The 20630-nt window shown below is 33.0% G+C and overlaps 5 protein-coding genes across 5 annotated transcripts; 4 read left to right on the top strand and 1 right to left on the bottom strand.

Annotated features, from left to right (window-relative positions):
• Nucleotides 1–265: 265 nt before the first annotated feature.
• LOC124916535 lies at nucleotides 266–3562 on the bottom strand. The gene is made up of 4 exons (XM_047457266.1): nucleotides 3338–3562; nucleotides 2179–3015; nucleotides 1345–1709; nucleotides 266–1178 (listed from the first exon to the last, which is right to left on the bottom strand). Exons 2-4 carry the CDS (start codon nucleotides 2936–2938, stop codon nucleotides 414–416), a joined length of 1890 nt encoding a protein of 629 aa, XP_047313222.1. The 5' UTR covers nucleotides 2939–3015; nucleotides 3338–3562; the 3' UTR covers nucleotides 266–413.
• A 3825-nt stretch (nucleotides 3563–7387) lies between these two features.
• On the top strand, nucleotides 7388–10385 carry LOC124915185 (pentatricopeptide repeat-containing protein At1g74600, chloroplastic). The gene has a single exon (XM_047455856.1). It carries the CDS (start codon nucleotides 7487–7489, stop codon nucleotides 10166–10168), a length of 2682 nt encoding a protein of 893 aa, XP_047311812.1. The 5' UTR covers nucleotides 7388–7486; the 3' UTR covers nucleotides 10169–10385.
• A 476-nt stretch (nucleotides 10386–10861) lies between these two features.
• LOC124915359 (SNAP25 homologous protein SNAP33-like) lies at nucleotides 10862–12259 on the top strand. The gene is made up of 5 exons (XM_047456059.1): nucleotides 10862–11347; nucleotides 11431–11524; nucleotides 11608–11735; nucleotides 11841–11938; nucleotides 12022–12259. The coding sequence occupies exons 1-5, from the start codon at nucleotides 10871–10873 to the stop codon at nucleotides 12110–12112; spliced, it is 888 nt and encodes a 295-aa protein (XP_047312015.1). The 5' UTR covers nucleotides 10862–10870; the 3' UTR covers nucleotides 12113–12259.
• A 1757-nt stretch (nucleotides 12260–14016) lies between these two features.
• Nucleotides 14017–17093, top strand: LOC124914675. The gene is made up of 2 exons (XM_047455265.1): nucleotides 14017–14267; nucleotides 14901–17093. Exon 2 carries the CDS (start codon nucleotides 14943–14945, stop codon nucleotides 16851–16853), a length of 1911 nt encoding a protein of 636 aa, XP_047311221.1. The 5' UTR covers nucleotides 14017–14267; nucleotides 14901–14942; the 3' UTR covers nucleotides 16854–17093.
• A 453-nt stretch (nucleotides 17094–17546) lies between these two features.
• LOC124914815 (putative methyltransferase At1g22800, mitochondrial) lies at nucleotides 17547–19772 on the top strand. The gene is made up of 11 exons (XM_047455425.1): nucleotides 17547–17769; nucleotides 17945–18025; nucleotides 18100–18178; nucleotides 18268–18412; nucleotides 18498–18567; nucleotides 18652–18716; nucleotides 18809–18887; nucleotides 18957–19044; nucleotides 19114–19178; nucleotides 19272–19361; nucleotides 19493–19772. The coding sequence occupies exons 1-11, from the start codon at nucleotides 17587–17589 to the stop codon at nucleotides 19598–19600; spliced, it is 1053 nt and encodes a 350-aa protein (XP_047311381.1). The 5' UTR covers nucleotides 17547–17586; the 3' UTR covers nucleotides 19601–19772.
• The last annotated feature ends 858 nt before the right edge of the window (nucleotides 19773–20630 follow it).

Below are 20630 nucleotides of genomic sequence, written 5' to 3'. Positions count from 1 at the left end.
ATGATCAACCGGTCAAAACTCAATTCATTTCATCGGTTCAGTTTTACTTACCCCTAAACTTCCAATCAATAAAATTATAAATCAAATTTGTAATGAAAATAATAGAAAAACTTTATTTTAAAAAGTTTGAATGTTAAAACCAAATCATAGAAAAACTTCAAACTAAATTGACCTAAAATTAGGTTTATCACAATAATACCAATAATATTTGATCACTCTTATGATAAAAAAAAATTAAAATAAATAAACAATAGATTAAAAATCAGAACATTAATTCTGTTGGTATTTATATAATTTAGTCCAAGATTGTTTACATCTAATTAAGTATTTAGGGTTTAAGAAAACTAATCTAAAGCCCATAATCCAGATCAGTAATTAGAAGGAAAAATAATAATGTTGCAGTATTGTTATAGTCAGTAGTCCCATTGTTGGGTTTGGTCCATTGAAAACAAAGCCTTCTTAGCACTCAACAAAGCAGAAGAATCTTTCCTAGTTTTCTCTACAATCTGCTTTATTATCAAGAGCTCTTCATAATCTTCTTCTTCTTCTTCACTATCAACAACATCCAAATTCAAATTATCCAGTTCCAGCAAATTCTCATCATCTGGAAAGCAAATATTTACTGATTCATCACCCAAGTTCCAATTTAACCAATCATCTCCATCATCATCATCTCCATTGCACAAAATATTGTCTTCCATCAATCCATCTATGGCTTTCTTACTTCTGGATGATGATTCGGTATCGTTTTTCATCTTCATGTCAGCATACCCCTCTTCTTCGGACAGACTGATGACACTAGCTTGCTCAACGTCATTTTCCGTTCCTTCTTCTTCTTCCTTCTTCTTTACAACCGGGCTACTAAAATCCAAGCACCACGAAAATGGCCTTAACTCGTCGCTTTCTGATGAAATCTCATGTTGAGGTTTAGTCAACTGAAGTTTTCTCTCGCTGCGCTCTAGAGCTGTTTCCAGCTCACTAATGCGTTCTTCTAGTCTGGATTCTATAACTTTGTGCAAACGCAAACTCAGCTCTCGTGGAGAGACTGCATAATTTACAGAGTAAGGAGTGGAGACACCACTTCCATCTCGATCTGCGAAAGGTTGGCTACCTGATTTCCAGCCAAACATTTCAGCCCTTAATTCGCCCTCTGCCAATCCCAGTATCAAGTCCTGGTTCTGCAAAAAAGAACTCCATTAAACTGATTTTATGCAACAAAAAAATGGTCTACCTATTGGGAAACATTTCTGTTTTTGGATCTGTCTGAATCCAGATGAGATTTCTGAGTATGTGTTTGACAGAAAAAGTATTTCCAAATAGTGATGGAAAAACTAAAGTATATACCTCGTCCAAATCCGATGATTTTGCATGTGGATTTGAATAACCCACGCTTAGTTCTAACCACTCGAGTTCAGCTTGAAGTTCCGCTTCAATCTTGGACATGGCTTCCAAATGTTCCTCGTTCTTCTGCTCACGTAGTTCGCTATTATTACTATCATGCATGTCCTGTGAATCTTGATCCTCAATTGCAAGTTCTTTTACTGTTAATGAATCTTTCAACTCAAGTTCTTCTTGTAGATCTTCGACCAAGTTTTCTGTCTGCTTCAACAGGCCATTCAATTTATTTAACTCATTCTTATTCACTAAGAATGAAGATATAAGACCCACTGATACACCAAGAGTGAAAATAGATGCTGCTTCTGAGTATCCTGATCAAAGAATACAATGACACTGGTGCATAAATTAAATAAAACTGAAAGCATATCAAAACATGATTATTAACTCAAGCATAGAAAAGCAGAAAAAAAAAAGAAGAAAAAGAGTGGTGTCTCATTCATGTGAACAATGCAATGCAATCAAGATAGTCCATATTATAATATCAAGATTATGAAGGTTTCAGGTTCGATTCACACTACAAACACTATAATTAAAGAGGGTCATGACTGTGGGGGTCGTGTTAGACACCCCCGAGATTAAACCCGGGTCACAAAAATAAAACTAAATGTGTAGTTTTACAGAACTTGCAATCTAGCATATCTTGAGTAAAACAATTATATAGAACATATATGGCATACAAATATATCTCATTCATCCTATTAAGATGACTTTATAACTTTAAATTCACCAAATAATAATATGACTTAAGCTTGCCCAATTTGTGAAAAAAATATTACATACCTGCAAGTAGATCAGGGTTTTTTCTATTTTCACCCGTTTCACAGGCACACATTGAATTTGTGAGTTGCTTATCCACCTTCTTAACTTCCGTGTTCCTCGCAACCTCTACATTAGATAAAGGCGGAAGGCCAAAGATAGTCTCTTGACCGAGTGGAGATTTTTGCTTATGCAACCTTTGTAACACGTCTCCTATTTTCCTACCAAAGGAATTACTCTTTCTTAATGGCTTGACCGTCACAGTTGACGATTGAGCAGGAGAATAAAGGAAGTGATTTTCCATTCCAATGTGTCCCTTGCAAAACTGAGCCACCGTGAGGCAATTTTCAATGGAACTTGACGGTCTAATAAATTGCAGGCTACTTCTAGGAGATCTCTGATCCAAAACATCAACACTTGCTCTATATTCATCAAAGTCTCCATTGATTTCAATGATCTTCGAGTATGGAGGCATTAAACTTAAAATAGAATGTAGATCGCAGTCATTATACATGTTAACATCATTTACTTGTTTGTTATCACATGGAGTACTAACAATTGTTGCCTCCGATAGATTGCTGTCGTCCGAAATCCAATTGTCTCTGGAAGAAACAACATTTTCATCGGGATTTCTAAATCCCCTATTCAATCGTTTGACAGGGATGGATTTATCTTGAAGTTGCCCAGTTAGGTCGGATGAAACTCGTTTCTCACGCGGTGGAGACTGCCACCTCTTGGATATATACCCAGCTGCTCCAGCTGCTATTGCAACCCATGAATCCATTTCTTCTTACTAGCTCCTCTTTCAAGTATGAACACAAACCAACTCCATACAGAAATTGCCTCAAATTAGAACCAGACCTAAAAACGAAACCCTAATGTATTAGTAACTTAAGAGATAAGCCAGATTCTGTCAAAATGAAAACAAAATGGGGGAAAGGCAAAACCTCAGTCCTCGGAAATACTACAGATTGTAAGTAAATAAACAAAAGAAGGCAAGGAATTAGGAAATGCAAATGTACTCATCAGTCGTTAACTGAAAAACCCATGATTGTCAAGTTATTACAAAGGGAAACTGGAATCAGAGATATGAAAACAAGTAAAGAAAAGACTTTAATCGGAGAAAAATGCAAAGAAGATGGATACAATACAATCTGGAAAGAAAGACGGGGCGAAACCTCACCGTTCACCGCCGGTAGATGTTGGATTGGTGATGAGTCCAAATCTGGGGATGGAAGAAGAATATGATTAAATTGACGAGGACGAAACTACAGTGATGGATTGAACAAAATCAAATGGGGGACTGATTCAGCGAATTGAAGAAAATCAAATGTCGGGTTGTTTGGAAATTGGGCTCCAAACAAACCCTCCTTCTCTTTGTTATTTCCAAACTGCTGACAGGCGGCTACAGCTACATAAATTTACTACATCACACGAGTTAAGACCTTGTTTCATTTTATATTATTATCTAATCATCACAAGATATTTTTATTTATTTTTTATTTTCTCTACTTTGTAATTAAAATATATTTATTAAGACCCTCTAAATACAATTCAATCATCATAAGTTTAATCAAATAATTATTAAACGATATTTTTTACGCTTTAATTATCCTAATAGTGGTATATACTATTTGAGTGAGACAAAAATTCGGAAGATGAATCAGTGTATCGTTACAGATTTATGTAATTGATTGTTGTGTGATTGAGAGACTTTTATTCTATAGGGGCGTTAGGTGGAATTTATTGTATAGAATGAAGATATGTACGAGAAAATGAATGTTAATTTTGGTAGATACTCGGTTAACGTTTAATTAAGAAATCGGGAGGATAATTTCTGATGGATAATTTCTACGGTCTATGTCTCGGTTTTACACAATTTAAAATGAGTTCTTTAATGAGATGAAGATTGTGGCTAGTCTCTAGGATTTACCAATTATTTTTTGCGGACGACATGAACGAAGTGAGATTTCTATTTGAAATAAAATGGGTAAATAGGCATAGTAGCTTAATGCGCGAGTTCTTAAAGACAATTGAAGAACTTGAACTTGTCGATTTGTCTTTAGAAGGTGATCAATTCACTTTTAGGAGAAGTAATGACAATGATCACTTTTAGGAGAAGTAATGACAATGATGGTCACGTTTATTCTCGTATTGACAGATTTCTAATTAGTGAATCAATCTTTCAATGATTTTCTAATATATTTCAAAAGGTCCTTTCACGGAGTTGTTCAGATCACCAACCAATCTTGATAGAACTCCGAAAAATAAAGAGAACATGTCAACCATTTAGATTCGAAAATAAATGGTTGATCAAAAAGGACTTTATACCGCGTGTGCAATCATGGTGGGTGAATCAGTCATCGGTTGGTTCTTCGTTGAGTAATCTCTTTGTAAATTTAAGGAATCTACGTAAGCTTCTCAAAATTTAGTTTGTGGGAGATTGTGCTTTATTTTGTGCTTAAATCAATGAGTTGTGTAATGAAATTAATGTCATTGAAGGGAATTAGGAGATTCGTGAACTCTCCGCTGATGAGGTTAGTTCTCGGATTCACATTGTTAGCAAATTACTAGATATGTGTAAGGAAAAAGAAATTGGGGCACGCCAAGAAAATAGAGCTACGTGGTTAAGAGTCAGAGATAGAAACATCGAGTTTTCCATGGGATCTCTAACGTGCAAACAAGAAATAATGTGATAAATTTTATCTCGATCGAGGGAAAAGTTTATGATGGTGAACTTGAAATCTCTACGAGTATTTTCAAATTTTATAAGGGTTTGTTTAATGAGTAATTTAAGGTTAGGCATAAATTGAATGATAAAAATTTTGATTCAATTAATACAACGCAAAAAAAAAAATTATTAGAGACTGGTTTTACGTTATAAGAGTTTTTTTTAAAATAAAAATGGGACAACGAATTAAGTATGTAGAATGCAAACACACTTAACCATTTAACCAGACGCAGAACTTACCTCTTGACGGGCTCAAACCCAAGACTTTAAGGTAAATATGCACTTCTTATTGCAGTTAGGATGTGATGAGTTTACTTTTTCTTTTTTTAAGAAGGCGTGGCTTTTCCTTAGAACTGAGATTATGGAAGCAATTAATCATTTTTTTTTTTATTAATTTTCATGATTTGATAAAATTGGAACTCTATTTTGATGTCTTATTCATAAAACTCTAGAACTATATATGTGAAGAATTTTAGACCTATCAGTCTTGTTTCGTCATTTTATAAGATTATCGCAAAATGTTTGGTTAACAAGTTGCGAAGGGTGTTAGAGACGGTCATATCTAATAATCAGATAACGTTCATCAAATGTCGTCAAATCTATGATGTAGTATTAATAGTCAGTGAGTGCATTGACTCAACTGATTCAAGAGTAAAAAATGTGTTTTTGTTAAGTTAGACATCAAAAAAGATTATGATTGTATCAATTGAGAGTTTTTATTTGATGTAACGGGCAAACAACTGTCACCGTCTAAACAAGACATTATGCGTTGACAATATATGAATAGTTTTCACTTGTGGCATTGCTACAAGTTGTTCGCTAAGATGATTCCATATAATTTTTATTGGGAAAAACTTTGGGAGTCAAAGATTCCATCCAAGATCTCGTTCTTTGGATGTAGCGTATTAATGGTGAAATTCTAACAGATGATATGTTCATGGTGAAATTCTAACAGATAACATGTGCATGAAAAAATGTTGTAGTATGGCTAGGCATTGTTATATGTGTCAAGAAGATGTTGAATTGGCAACTCATTTAGTTTTGCTTTGTCGTGGGGTGACTAGTATATTTGGAGTCTTTTGTGAAGCATTATGAATTCATTGGGTGATTTCCGAGTCTTTAGGTTGTTGTTGGAAAGTTTGGATTGATGCAACTAATATTATATGCCTACATATCTGAGTTATCATCATAATTATTTTTTGGTAGACTAACTGGTTGGAGAAAAATCGTCGAACTTTCAATGATCGTAGTCGTTCGATGTGTATCATTCATAATGTTATTATTATGATATTTTTTATATTCGTTCAGAAAAGTCAGTAGAGTTTGTCACGGAGTTAATTGCCTTCTCGAGGATTTACGAGCTCAATATTTTTTTAAGTATTATTTTTTCTTACTTTTTATTTTTATTTGTTATTTTCATGTTATTCTTTTCGTTTTGCTTAAACAAATTTCTTCATTTTAAATATACATAGACATTTTACAAACAAATAAATAAAAACAATCTATTAATTTATTTTAATAAATTTTTAACCCACTTCAAAATATTATTACCTAAAACACAAAAAATAAAATAAAATAAAAAATGAATTAAAGTTGAATAATTACATTGGAACATAAAATAACTTAAGTCTCAAAAATCTTACTTAAAAAGAACAAACTCTAACAATATTTTAAATTGAAGTCTACTTTTAAAACTTGCTTGATTTGGGTTATTTAAGGGGTTTTACAAAAATAAAATAAAAAATTGTTTGGATAATTTTTTTTTATTTGAGCTTTAATTAATTTAACTAATATATAAAATAAATATTTAAATTTTATAAAAAATAAAATAAGAGTATTTTATTCTTCTAGTTCTAGTTGATAAATTGAGTAATTAAAAATAAATTGATTATATATAAAATTCTCAAATAGCCTAAATCAATCTAACTCTAAGCGATGTTTGTTTTCTAAATTTAAAAATAAATAAATTTAACTATAAGGTTATTATTGGGTGTAGCCATACTGAAAATCAAATTCAATCACAAATCAATCATGTTTTTCTAGATTTTCTCATAATCTAATGTTATTATGTTTATTTTTTACTCTTTTACACTTTAACCTTAAAGTATTTTGATCATTATGGTGAGAGAGATGTATATTGAAAGAAATGATAATTGTAGGTAGAAAAAGTAATATAAGAAATTATTATTTTTTAATAAAATCATTATTTGTGATAAACTATTAATTTTTAAATAGTCTATTAGTTCATACTTAAAAACTAACTTTAATTTCAGTTTATTTTTTGTTTGATTTTTCTATAATTGTTATGTAATTCAATCAGCTAGTCAAACACAATTTTATTGAGTAATATAATTGAATAATGTCAATAAAACTTATAAAAAACAGATTGAGGATAAAAAAACAATATTGTGCAAAGTTCAAGGGCTAATTGGATAGTTTAGTCTTCTTCTTCATCTCAAAACCCTAATTAGCGACAGCATACAGTTATCCCTTTAGTCCAATTCTACTATTTTTTTTTTTCATTTTCCTCTTTCTGCAACTGCAAGCACATAAATACAAGACTATCAGACCACGAGATTCATGATCTATTCTTAAGCTTATATGAGTTCTATCTCATATCAGAAATTCCGAACAAAAACTTCACTTTTCAGCTTCAGGCTTCTATCATCAGTATCTTTGGCGGAGAGTCCATCCGTTTATAATGACATACATGGATCCGAATTATCTCCATTGGAGCCTGTTCAATTCATTACCGACTGGATCAATGCAGGCAAGTTTACAGCAAACGACACCAAAGTTGCCCACGCTTTCTGTCTCAAAAAGGGTATATTTCACACCAATTTGTTCGTTGCAAACTCTTTGGTGGATGGTTACTTCAAATCTGCTCATGTCCTTAATGCACGCCAACTGTTCGATCAAATGCCCAAGCAAAATACAGTATCTTGGAACGTTATGATTTCAGGATATAACCACAATTCACTATATCTAGATTCATGGAGAACATTCTGTCGGATGTATAGTTGTGGTATTGACCCTGATCAATTCACTTACGGTAGTGTTCTTTCAACATGTTGTTCATTGCAGTCTCTAATCTGCGGCCAACAGATTTACTCACTTGTGGTTAAGAATGGCTACTCTGCAAATACTTATGTCCAGACAGGAATCATTGACTTGTTTGCAAAACAAGGTAGTTTGAAAGACGCTTTAACATTGTTATATTCAATTCCCAATTCAAACGTGGTATCTTGGAATGCTATAATTTCTGGTGCTGTCAAGAGTAATGAAAACCAGCTTGCTTTGGATCTATTTTGTAAGATGCGTTGTGGGTTTTCATTATCTCCAAATAGTTTTACATTTTCAAGCATTTTATCAGCTTGTGGTGCAAATGAAGAGCTCCAGCTCGGTAGAATGGTTCACGGGTTAGTGATCAAATCTTCTGCTAATGACATTTATGTTGAAACTGCTCTTGTTGATTTCTACACTAAATGTGGGAAAATAGATTTGGCTGCCAGTGTATTCTCCCATATGCGAATTCGTAATGTGGTTTCCTGGACTTGTATGATAACAGGTCTTGTTCAGAATGGGCATTCTTCATCTGCACTTGTTTTCTTCAAAGAAATGATCAATATTATGAAGGAGGAGATCAATTTTTATACTGTTACTAGTATACTAAATGCTTGTGATACTGAGGCGGCTACTCAGCTTCATTGCTGGATACTTAAGTCTGGTTTTTATAGCTATCCAGTAGTGAAGGCTTCTTTGGTAAATGTTTACTCTAAGATTGGAGAAATCGACTCGTCAGAGATGATTTTTTTCGAGATTGACGAGTTAAACCACATTGGAATATGGGTTTCTATCATTTCTGCTCTTGCACGAGATGGAGATTCAGTAAAAACTTTTTCTACATTCTGTAGGATGTTTTTAGAAGGTTTGAAACCTGATAAGTATTGTTGCTCTAGTGTATTAAGCGTTGTGGATTGTCTCTATATGGGGGCTCAGATTCATTGTTACGCTTCCAAGACAGGTCTAGATTTCGATGTTTCGGTTGGGAGTTCTTTATTTACTATGTACTCAAAATGTGGGAGATTGAGGGAATCATTCGACGTTTTTCTGCAGATCGATGCGAAAGATAACGTTTCTTGGGCGTCTATGATAATGGGTTTCGCCGGTCATGGCTTCGCTGGTCGCGCCATCGGATTGTTTAGGGAAATGCTGTGTGGAGAAACTGAGCCCGACAAGATGACTTTAATATCTGTTTTAACCGCAATCTCGAATCTTCAATGTTCTGAAATCGGTAAGGAAGTTCACGGGTATGTTCTTCGAAGAGGGTTTAATGATCAAAACTTGATTTTGGGAGCTCTCGTGAATATGTACTCAAAATGTGGGCTTTTACGTTTATCAAGGAAGCTGTTCGAAACGATGTCGGAACAAGATTACATGACTTGCTGCTCATTGGTTTCAGGATATGCTCAAACCGAGTGTATCGAAGAAGCGGTTTTCCTCTTCCGGAAGTTTCTTTTGGATGGGGTAAAACGTTATAGAATGGATTCCTATATGTTATCCCCGTTACTTAGGACAGCATCTCTTCAAAACCAAATAAGTTTTGGCGCTCAGTTACACTCTTACGTATCGAAAATAGGACTAGAATCTAACGTTTCCATTGGTAGTTCATTGATCTTCATGTATTCAAAATGCGGAAGTATTGACGATTGTGTTAGGGTATTCGAGCGAATAAAGGAACCCGACTTGGTAAGCTGGACTGCAATGATCGACAGTTACGCTCAACACGGGAAAGGAGTGGAAGCGCTGAAGACATTCGAGGTTATGAAAGAATCGGGAGTGAAACCCGATGAAGTTACTTTTGTTGGGATTTTATCGGCTTGTAGCCATAACGGCTTAGTTGAAGAAGGGTATTATTATTTGAATTCAATGGAGAAAGATTATGGAATCGAGCCTAGTCTTAGACATTACGCCTGCATGGTTGATGTTCTTGGTCGGTCAGGAAGGTTGAAAGAAGCTGTTAGTTTTATTGATGGTATGAAGGTTAAGGCTGACGGTTTGATATGGGGAACATTTCTTTCGGGTTGTAAAATGCACGATGATGTTGAACTAGGAAAGTTGGCGGCTTCGAGATTGATCGAGATTGAACCGGATGATGCGGGGGCTTATGTCTCGATGTCGAATATGTGGGCTGGTGTGGGACATTGGGATGAGGTTGTTAAGGTTAGACATGCTATGAGAGGAACTGGAATGAAGAAAGATCCTGGTTGGAGTTCTGTTTAAGAAAGAACAAGTTTTGGAGATTTTTTTGGTTTTTAAGAAATTGGTGGAAAATTATTTGGTTTTTGACTGGATTAGTTGATTTATTTGAAATTTGAGGGTTTATTTATCGGTAGATAATATAAAAAATTATCTTAGGGTCAATTTGTTGATGTTATAGGAAGGAAAATGTTTCTTTTTCTGTATAATAATATTTCAACAAGTTATATATTTCTCCTAATATTTATTGCCTAAAAAAGTAAACTTCCGTCCAAAGCTAGTAATGAAATTTCATCACAATTTAAAAATGATGATGTTGATAGTGAAGTTCAAAATTACTCGACGCGGTTCTCTTCATGTTTAAGCAATTTCTTGCCGGCTTCCCAATTCCGTGATCAGATTAATGAATGAAATATCAATTCACCACCTTCCATTTCTTCGCCATTTGGAGTTCTCTTCTTTAATTCTTTCTTAATTTCTCTTTATATATATATATATATATATATATATATATATATATATATATATATATATATATATATATATCCTCATCTTCTTCATTCCTGCCAAACCCAACTCAAGATTCTCTCTGCCTTTTGCTGGAATCTCAGGTATCTTCTTCCCATCATTCTCATTCAGACCAAGAATTTGTTAATTTGTTCTTTATCTTGTTTGACTGCCTTTTGATTCTTCCGATTCTATCACTTAATGATCAGATCGACAAATATGTTTCATCTGAAGAAGACTCACTTACACAGGCGTTCTAAAAAGAACATTGTTGTCCCTGGCTCTAACCCATTTGATTCAGACCAAGAATCAAACAAGAAAACCCATCAACCATTTTCACATATAGCCTCTTCTGAACCAATATTGATCCATGGACAAGATTCAAGGATCAAGCTATTTGAAGATAGTGGTAATAAAGTAAAGCCATCTTCCCACACTGTTCTTTGGTCTGCAAAGAGCAGATACAAAAATGATTTTACTAATTCGGGTGGATTAGAGAATCAGTCAGTGCAAGAATTGGAGAACTATGCTGAGTACAAGGCTGAGGAAACAACTAAGACAGTCAATAGTTGTTTGAAGATAGCAGAAAATATGAGGGATGATGCTACCAAGACTTTGGTTGCTTTGCATCACCAAGGCGAACAAATTAACAGGACCCATGCTGCTGCTGCTAACATTGATTATGATCTTAGCAGGGTATACTGTTCTTGCTCAAATCATCTTATTTTTCCTTTGAGTTCACGCTGAAACTGCTTATATTGATGTGTTTTCAATTTCAGGGCGAGAAGCTTTTAGGAAGTCTTGGAGGATTTTTTTCTAAAAAGTGGAAACCAACTAAAACCCGTAAAATCTCAGGGCCAATCGCGACAGAAGGTTTACAACCTGTTTGCAGTTTCTGATCTTTACTTTGTGGGGATCCTTTTTTTATTGGTTCTTTTCTCAATCCCTTTTTCTAGATGAGAACAAGGGAAGAGGTGTTCACCTTAAACAGCACGAGAAACTTGGATTGAACAATGCAAGTAAAGGAAAGACTAATGCACGAACAACATATCCCGAGCCAAATGATGTCTACCAGAAAGTTGAGGTTAGACAGTTTGAGCACCCTGATTCAAGTGGTGATGACAAAATGATGTGGATGGTGTTTCTTCTTCATTTAAGCAAAATTTCATGTCTTGTTCATCATTCACAGGTGGAGAGGGCAAAACAGGATGATGCACTTTCTGGTTTGAGCAATATATTGGATGAGCTGAAAGACATGGCAATTGGCATGAGATCTGAACTTGATAGGTTTGAAAATATTAAATGAAATGAATATTATTTAAAGTATGGTATGCTTTCAATGTTTGATACTTTGAATTTAATGATAACAGAGGGCTCGATCCGATTATTAATGACGTTGACGAGTTAAATTTTCGTCTGAAAGGCGCGAATAAACGTGGGCGACACATCCTGGGGAAGTAGGATCTGTTCTTAGTCTTGGCTTAGGATAGTAGGATGTTGTCTTACCAATTCTTTTTTGTTGTCTCTTTTGAAGACCATTATGTTCTACACTATTACAATGTACAAGATTAGTAATGATTGTTTTCTATATGAAATAAGATGTATTTTTTATCCTCTTTTGGGATTTACATCCATATTCTATTGTTAAGAAATATATAGCTCACTTAAAATTGATCAAAAGAGAACCAAATTTTATATTTTAAAAAAATTGTTAGTTCAAAAACTAGTTAAATAATTTTTTTTTTTTTATAGGTTTTTTTTTTTTCGGTTTCAAATTTCTTTTTCAATTAAGCATGCATGTGTCTGTTCTCCCCCATGTTCTTTATTTATTTATTTATTTATATATATATATATATATTATTTATTTGAGTACTATCAATAATTCAGTTTTTTTTTTATTAAAATATTTTGTTTTAAATTATAATTTTTTTTTTGTGTAAATCCAGATTCAATTATAAATTTGAATATTTCCAAACAAAAGTTTAGATTGGAATGGAAAAAGTTATAAATTTATTAATATATATTTAATAATATTATTTCAATTAAATTAATATTCTAAATAAATATATATTTTTTAAAATTATAATTTTTTTGTTTAAATCCAGATTCAATTATAAATTTGAATATTTCCAAACAAAATACATTTAACTTTTAAAAGCTTTCAAAAATAAAAAGAATATTAAAATTAGAACAACTCATTGAATATCTCAGATCTCTCTCTGCTCATAGAATAAAATATTACACAATCATATTTTTATAATATTTTAGCTCAAGGCCAAATAATAGTCTTATTTAAAAAAAACTTTTTTAACTTAAAAGGGTAACATAAAAGTGAGATACTAGTCAGCAAGAATAAACCCAAATAATTATAATAATATAAGAAACAATAAAACTAAATAAAATAAATTTTTATCTTTATTTTTATAATATTTTAGCTCAAAGGTCAATCTAATTTAAAATATTAGATTTCTTAAATTTAATTTTTATTAAAAAAATACTAATTTAAAAAGGTATCATAATAATAGTGAGATATACTAGTCAACAAGAATAAACCCAATTATCTATAATATATAAGAAACAATCAAACTAAATAAAATAAAATATTTATCTTTACCATAATCATCTAAAGATAATTGATAATTTATTAAAAGACAATAAATAAAAATATAGATTAGATCATAATTTAAAAATTAATTAATTAATTCCTAAAGTAAACATAGATTAAAGGAAAATTGAGTCAAAATAAAATGTCTCACATAAGTTTAATACCTAATTTGGAATTTTGGGCTCCTCAATAAATAAATTAAATCGTAACTTCAACTTTTAGTGGGAAAAAGCGTAATCCGTAATTATCTATGTTAGGTCCTTTTCTCTTTTTGTTCCTATCCTACCCTTTCCTTTTTTTATTATAATAAAAACAAAGCTTAAAAGTTGTATAGACATTTGACTAATCATAATATTATTTAATTATTAAAAAATATAAATAAAATTATGTAAATATTAAAATAATAAAAATATTGGGTTTTTTCAGATTGATTCTTTTGATAGAGTGAAACGATATAATTGATTAGTTTGAATTATTTAAATAACTCATCAAACCAAACGAGTCCTTAATATTATGATATAATATTTTTTTAAATAATAAATTTTAATTTAAAAAAAATAAATGTAAAGTGGGATATTTTTTTAAAAGAACTTTATGGTAATAAATTAAAAGTAAGTTTGACCGAATAATAAAGAATAAATGGATCAAAATAGGGCGGGAGGTCTTAACCCTAATTATATACCCTTAACTTTTGAGAGCGTTGATAATACGCTTACAAACGCGTATTATTATTAAGCCTAATCTTTCTCTCTCTCTCTCTCTCTATAATGTAGTATATACCATTGGAGAAGAAGCTTCTTTTGATACTGATCTTTTTCCTCGATATCAACTTTTTTCTCTTTATTTCCGCAACAGCAAAGGCACATCTCGAGGGATTCTTTTTGTTCTCCTTGTAACCGTCATAATTGGTCCACCATTTTCATGATCAAAGGCTTTTCTTGTGGCTTGAAACCGAGGCACTATTTGCGGCATTTTATGCTCTAAGATTTTTCATTGAGAAGCTGCAAAAAGGTAGGTTTCTTCACTTTGACTTCTGATTTTCATTCTTTTCAGATAACAATCATAGAATCAGAATGATGGATTGCTAATAGGATCGATCATCTTGATTTCATATTACACGTTGGTTATGTTTTACGTATATCAGATCTCTGATTTTTTTAATTTTTTTTCCTGATTGTAGCGAAACAAGATTTGATTTGTTGTAATCAGTTTACGATTATCTCCTGCATTTCCTGTTTGTTTCATTTGATAGAATTATGATAGGTGAAATGGAATTGTAATGGATGTTGATTATCAATAAGCGACATCTTCTCCCAAATTATGGAGCCATGAACAGATTTCCGATTCATTCTTTATGAACATTTATACGATCTATCTAAGCTAAGGATACAATATATGTATTCTACAGCTTCTGATTCTTGTATGTGTTGAATGATTTCACATTTAGCTTCATTCTGAAGGTTAAACAAGGTATACATGAAATTCCTTCTGTTCATTTCATTGTCTGTTAACAACAATCATAGCATATGGTATTCTCTGAAAACTATTTATGCAGATTTCTTTGTAGTTGATGTTCTGTAAATTATTCTCTGATTTACACTGATATCTTCCTTCCATTCTTTGTTGGATTATTCTACATTGCAGTTATTCTAATTCCATCATCATCATCATCATCATCTCTTATTAATGGCAAACTATACCATTGATACGATAATAGCTGAGGAGCCGACAGTTGATATCCAAGTGAATCAAGAGACGATCAATACCCCCCTCTTGGAAAATCCAAAGCAGATTGAGCTTGAAGAAGAAGACAGACATGACAATGGGAAGGGCAAACATGGAAATATGATCACTCAAAAGAGCGAAGGGAAAGTTCTATCGCGCTATCTCAGGGCTTCGACTGGTTCGTGTCACGACATGTGCAAGCACGGTCAGAAGCACAGTTTCAATGAAGAATCAAAGATTCCACTATCTACAATAATTAGAAAGAGAATGGCTGAGATTCGGGAAGAAAAGAAGAAAGCAGACATAATTAAAGAGCAGAAAAGGATGTCCTTACCGAATTTGGAAAACAATAAAGGAATTATTACACAATCGTCAAACGGGTTAGCTGGCAATAGAAGATACAGTGAAATCGTTGCACCTATAAAAACTGGAATTCCTCGAGCAAGTAGTACCATTTGCAGACCACCAACTGTTAGGAGGAAAAGCGATATCAATTTGCAGAAGGAAAAGCCTGCTCCTCCTCTTCCACCCATCTATAGAAACTTACCGAATCTGAAAAGGCAATACAATCCTATAAAGGCTGGAATCAAGAGACAGGATGTGGATAATAGTATTCCTGAAATGGAATCTATTATTGATGAAGAAGTTCCTGAGAAGACATTATACGTCATCGAGACAAATCCAAATGGTAACGATCTAAACAACATTTCTATTGAATCAACACCACCAAATGAGGAGACTATCGTAGAATGTGGAGTTGATACTCCTCTCATTATTCATCAATCCTTGTCTCCTTCCTCCAAGAGCAAAATCTTGAAAAATAAAAGAATGGGGAAAAAGCCTGCTCCACTACCATCACCACCACCACCACCATTATCATTCTCTGCGTCATCTGTTATATCCATCAAGAGTGACATTCCCAAACTGGGCACATTGAGAACTCGAAAGTCGAAGGATGTAGGAGTTACCACCGGAAGTAGGTCAGAGTCTCCCAAGAAACTCAACATTAGGAGAGGAAAGACAGTTGATCTTCCGTCTGAAAACACTAGCCCATTTAGAACTCGAAAGCCAAAGGAAGGAGGAGTTAGCTCGGTAAAAAGAACAGACTCACCCAGGAAACTCAACTTGAGGAGAGGAAAAACAGTTGATCTTCCCTCTGAAACAACTAGCCCATTTAAAACAAGGAAGCCAAAGGAAGGAGGAGTTAGCTCGGCAAAAAGGTCAGAATCACCCAGGAAACTCAACTTCAGGAGAGGAAAAATAGTAGATCTTCCGACTGAAAGCAATAGCCCAAGAAGGCTGAAGTTTAAGCTAACAAGAGTGCCATCGTCAGAGACCAGGCTTGGAAAGAATGACGAGAAAAAACCCATCTCACAGAAACCCGAAAGTGTGAAAACCATGAAATCCGTTGAATCAAGCCATCATCAGAACACATCAGGAGGAGGAAAGGTAAGAGCTCGGATATTTCAAAGTAGTGGTGCAACAGTTAAAGATGATATATCAAAGAAGGTGAATTTCAGGAGAGGAAAGGTGATTGATTTAAAACCGATAAGCACTACTCCAAAGAAACTAAACTTCAAGCTAGCAAGAGTTGGAGTTGAAATCCAAAGTGGGAAAATAAACAGTATGAAAAGAAGTGGTTCGAGAAAAGAAGGTGTTGAGAAGACGAGTAATGGCAGCAGCAGCAATCCTGGAAAAGTTGTCCTTAGGCATCGGGGAATTGAAGAAGGAAGCAACAGGAGGGAATCTCAAAGTTCGGTTAATAACGTTATTGAAGAAACAGCTAATAAACTTGTGCAGACTAGAAAGAGCAAGGTTAAAGCTCTGGTGGGTGCTTTTGAAACCATCATCTCCTTAAAAGATAAATACTAACTCAATCATTGTTGAATGTCCTCGGTTTGGCAATAAACAGTTTGGTTTGATTCACAAAGATGAAATTGATGTTTTTTTTTACAAAGAGAAATAATTGGTGGGTTTTCTACATGTATAGATAAAGTTCATACTATACTTGAAGTTTGTCTGTCTGGAGTTGAGATTGGTTTGGTTTTTTTCATCTGTACTTGCATTATCTTTATTATTCAAATGTGAGTATGAATAATTTGGTTGATTTTACCATTCTTAAGCTTATGTTTGGTTTGAGATGGAATGAGCATTAGAGGTCTAATTTTAGTTTCATTCTTTGGAAGTATAATTAAATATATATTAACTATATATTATTCCTTATCAAAATTATAATTATGATAAAATTTTGTTTCAATTCTGAATTTATAAGGGCTTGTTTGATCTTGTTTATATAAATAACTTGTTTGATTATTTATTTTGTTTGAATTTTAGAAAGCTAACCTATATTTTTAAATAATTAGGGGTTTGTTAACTCAAATTTCTGTATACTTTTTATTTTTAGTGTATAAAATATATATTGTATAATAAATAGAAAAAATAAAGAATATTTTAACTAGTTTGAATTGTATAATTAAAAAAAATGAATTTTGAAAATAATTCACATCAAACAAGACCTAGGGCCTTATTTGATGCATATTCAAGATTGTTGCTTGATTAGGCTGTTCTTGAGATAGTAGAACTGAAGAGATTTGAGGTGAGAAAAATGCGCGGGCTAGTAAATAGATTGCTGATTTCCTACGGAAGGGGAAGAGGGTGCAGAAATAATCAGCATTTGTTACTATTGAGGAAAGGAAGTTCATATTCAACGGATAACAGTTTCAGTGAAGAAGATGGACAGCAGAGTTCAAAGGTCAAGATTTTCGATCGGGACCTCAAACGCAAACAGGTAAATGAATACAAATTTTCGATCGGGACCTAATTGAGTTGTCGTAGCTAGGTATACAGACTTATGTCCCTTCAATTTCAGAACAAACACTCATTTGATCTTATCCATTTGTTAACAACATCAAAATTTGATCTTATCCTTTTATCCTTTGCCTATTGTGATTTTATATTGGCAGCGTGATAGAGCAGCATGGTTGATGCGCCCTAAAGACTCCTTTGTTGATGCAGTAGCTGAGAATCTTGTGGATCGTTTAGAGGTACTTAGATTTAATGAATTATTTATGTCTACCACATACATGCATTGTATTTATGATTCTTTATCGTGTTGTAGGATTGCAAAAAAAGCTTTCCTACTGCTTTATGCTTAGGTGGTTCCTTGGAAGCTGTAAGACGTTTAATAGGTGGACGTGGTAAGGGTTTTAATCTTGATCATCTGCTAAGCATGTATAAACTTGTTGAAAACTTACAATTTGTGAAAGATTTATCTATCCTGTGTTAGGAGCAATTGAGAAGTTAATTATGATGGACACGTCGCATGATATGCTGAAATTGTGTAAAGATTCAATGGAGAAGGATATATCTAGCAAGAACATTGAGACATCATTTGTACTGGGTGATGAAGAATTTATGCCTATGAAAGAAAAGTATGCCCTGATCTCTGATGACTTTACTGTTTCTTTGTATTTCATTGCTAATCAAAGGCTTATATCTTTGTTTTGATTACCAAAGCTCCCTAGATTTGGTAATCAGCAGTTTGGCACTCCATTGGACCAATGATCTTCCAGGGGCTATGATACAGGTGGTGTGCCTTTCATAGATTTAGATTTAGATATAGATATATTGCCTTAGAGAAGCATGTTAATTTGTGTTGTTTTCATGACAGAGTAGATTGGCATTGAAGCCTGATGGTCTATTTTTGGCTGCAATTCTTGGTGGAGAAACACTAAAGTTAGTTATGCAGTACATGTCGCACTTGTCTATGTTTATATTTTTGTGAAATCTAAGATGGTTATATTGTCATTTTGTTACGTTTTGGTTAGGGAACTGAGAATATCATGCACGATTGCACAAATGGAACGTGAAGGAGGCATTAGTCCAAGATTATCTCCCTTGGCACAAGTACTTGTTTCATTTAACAATTCCTTGTTCTTAAATTTATAGAAAATTTAATTCTTAGTTGTTTTCTAGGTACGAGATGCAGGAAATCTTTTGACTCGAGCTGGTTTCACTCTCCCTGGAGTTGATGTTGATGAATATGTTGTCAAATACAGCAGTGGTGAGAGTGTTTTCCATGTTTTTGTTTTTACGTTTCTTCTGATCTGACTTTGCCTTCTCACATTTGTAGCTCTGGAGCTGATAGAACATCTACGCGCAATGGGTGAGACCAACGCTCTTTTCCAAAGGAAGAAGGTGATAATATTTTGCATTTCATTTTGTTAGAAGTAGCTTAATCATTCAATGGGTATTCTTTTATTCATATATAAAATGTTGGATTGACATCAGACTCTGAATAGAGAAACAGCCCTAGCTACTGCAGCCATTTATGAATCTATGTTTGGTTCAGATGATGGCACCATCCCTGCCACATTCCAGGTGACAATTTTTTTTTTCTCTAAATACTATTAGGAAAACTGGGTGAAATATTCAGGTATAAACGGAAATGAAATTCGATTAACTCATGAGCGCAATCTCTTCTTTGCTGCGTTTTTGGTGGGGATTGTTAGGTAATATACATGACAGGATGGAAGGATCATCATTCTCAACAAAAGGCAAAGAGAAGGGGATCAGCAACTGTATCATTTCAAGACATACAAAAACAGTTTGGTGAATAAGGCTATACCTAATAGCAACGCCAGAAGTAGAAGAAGTTTGTGAATCCACCCACATATTCTTCATTTATTTATTTATTATATAGAAAATAAGCAAAACCTTGTAGAGTTTGATTAAAGAACATAAATTGTAAACTCAAGCTGAACACTAAATTTACTTTTTGTTTGTCTCTCAAATACATTTTTATTTTCGTAAAATTTGTCTAAGAAATCAAAGGTCACGATTCTGATTCAGAACATTTCATGTTGAAGGGGAGAATATGACCCGAGTAACAGGGTTATGTTAGTTTTCTAAAATAATCTTTTTGGGTTTTGTTTAAATTTTGATTGAGAGGATAGAAATATTTTGATTCTAATAGTTTGTTCTTAGTTAAATTATAATAAGTTTTATTATATTTTGATATTTGAATTGATTTGATAGTTAAAAATAATAGAAATGCAAAATAATATATTATAAAAAAATTTTAAATTTTAGTTGAATTATATAAGTTTTTTTAAATATATTATAGAATTAAAATTTGAGAGACAAGCTTATATAAATAAAAAATTGTCAAATTTTAGTTGAGATTTTGGACATCCTCCTTGAGTATCACAATTTGACACCGAGTTATATATTTCAAACGCTGTTAATTTATTATATACATGTTAGTCAGAGTTGGCACCACCGAGTTTTGAGCTGCCCTAAATCCCGATAGAAAAAAGCTCGATATTTTTTGTTATCCTAGGTCGAGTTAAAAAAATGAATAAAAAAAAATATTTTTTTTTGAGATTTAAACCCATAACCAAATAAAGGTTCTAAAATTTTATCTTAATCAATGTATTACAATATCTTAAGTTTAAAATTACAGTATATTTAACTTCTTACTATTTTTAATAAATAGGCTGTCCTAATTCTATTTTGAGGACTTTCAAGGCTTACTTTAGGGCCAGCTCTGATGTTAACTATAAATAAAAAAATATTACTAATATAATTATAGAATTTTAACCGAATATTTTAATCGAATGTTTTGATTACCGAATTTCAAATAACCGG

Source organism: Impatiens glandulifera, chromosome 9, assembly GCF_907164915.1.
Source record: "Impatiens glandulifera chromosome 9, dImpGla2.1, whole genome shotgun sequence".
NCBI lineage: Eukaryota > Viridiplantae > Streptophyta > Magnoliopsida > Ericales > Balsaminaceae > Impatiens > Impatiens glandulifera.
Note: the sequence above shows the minus strand (reverse complement) of the source record. Positions and strands in the feature narration are given on the sequence as shown.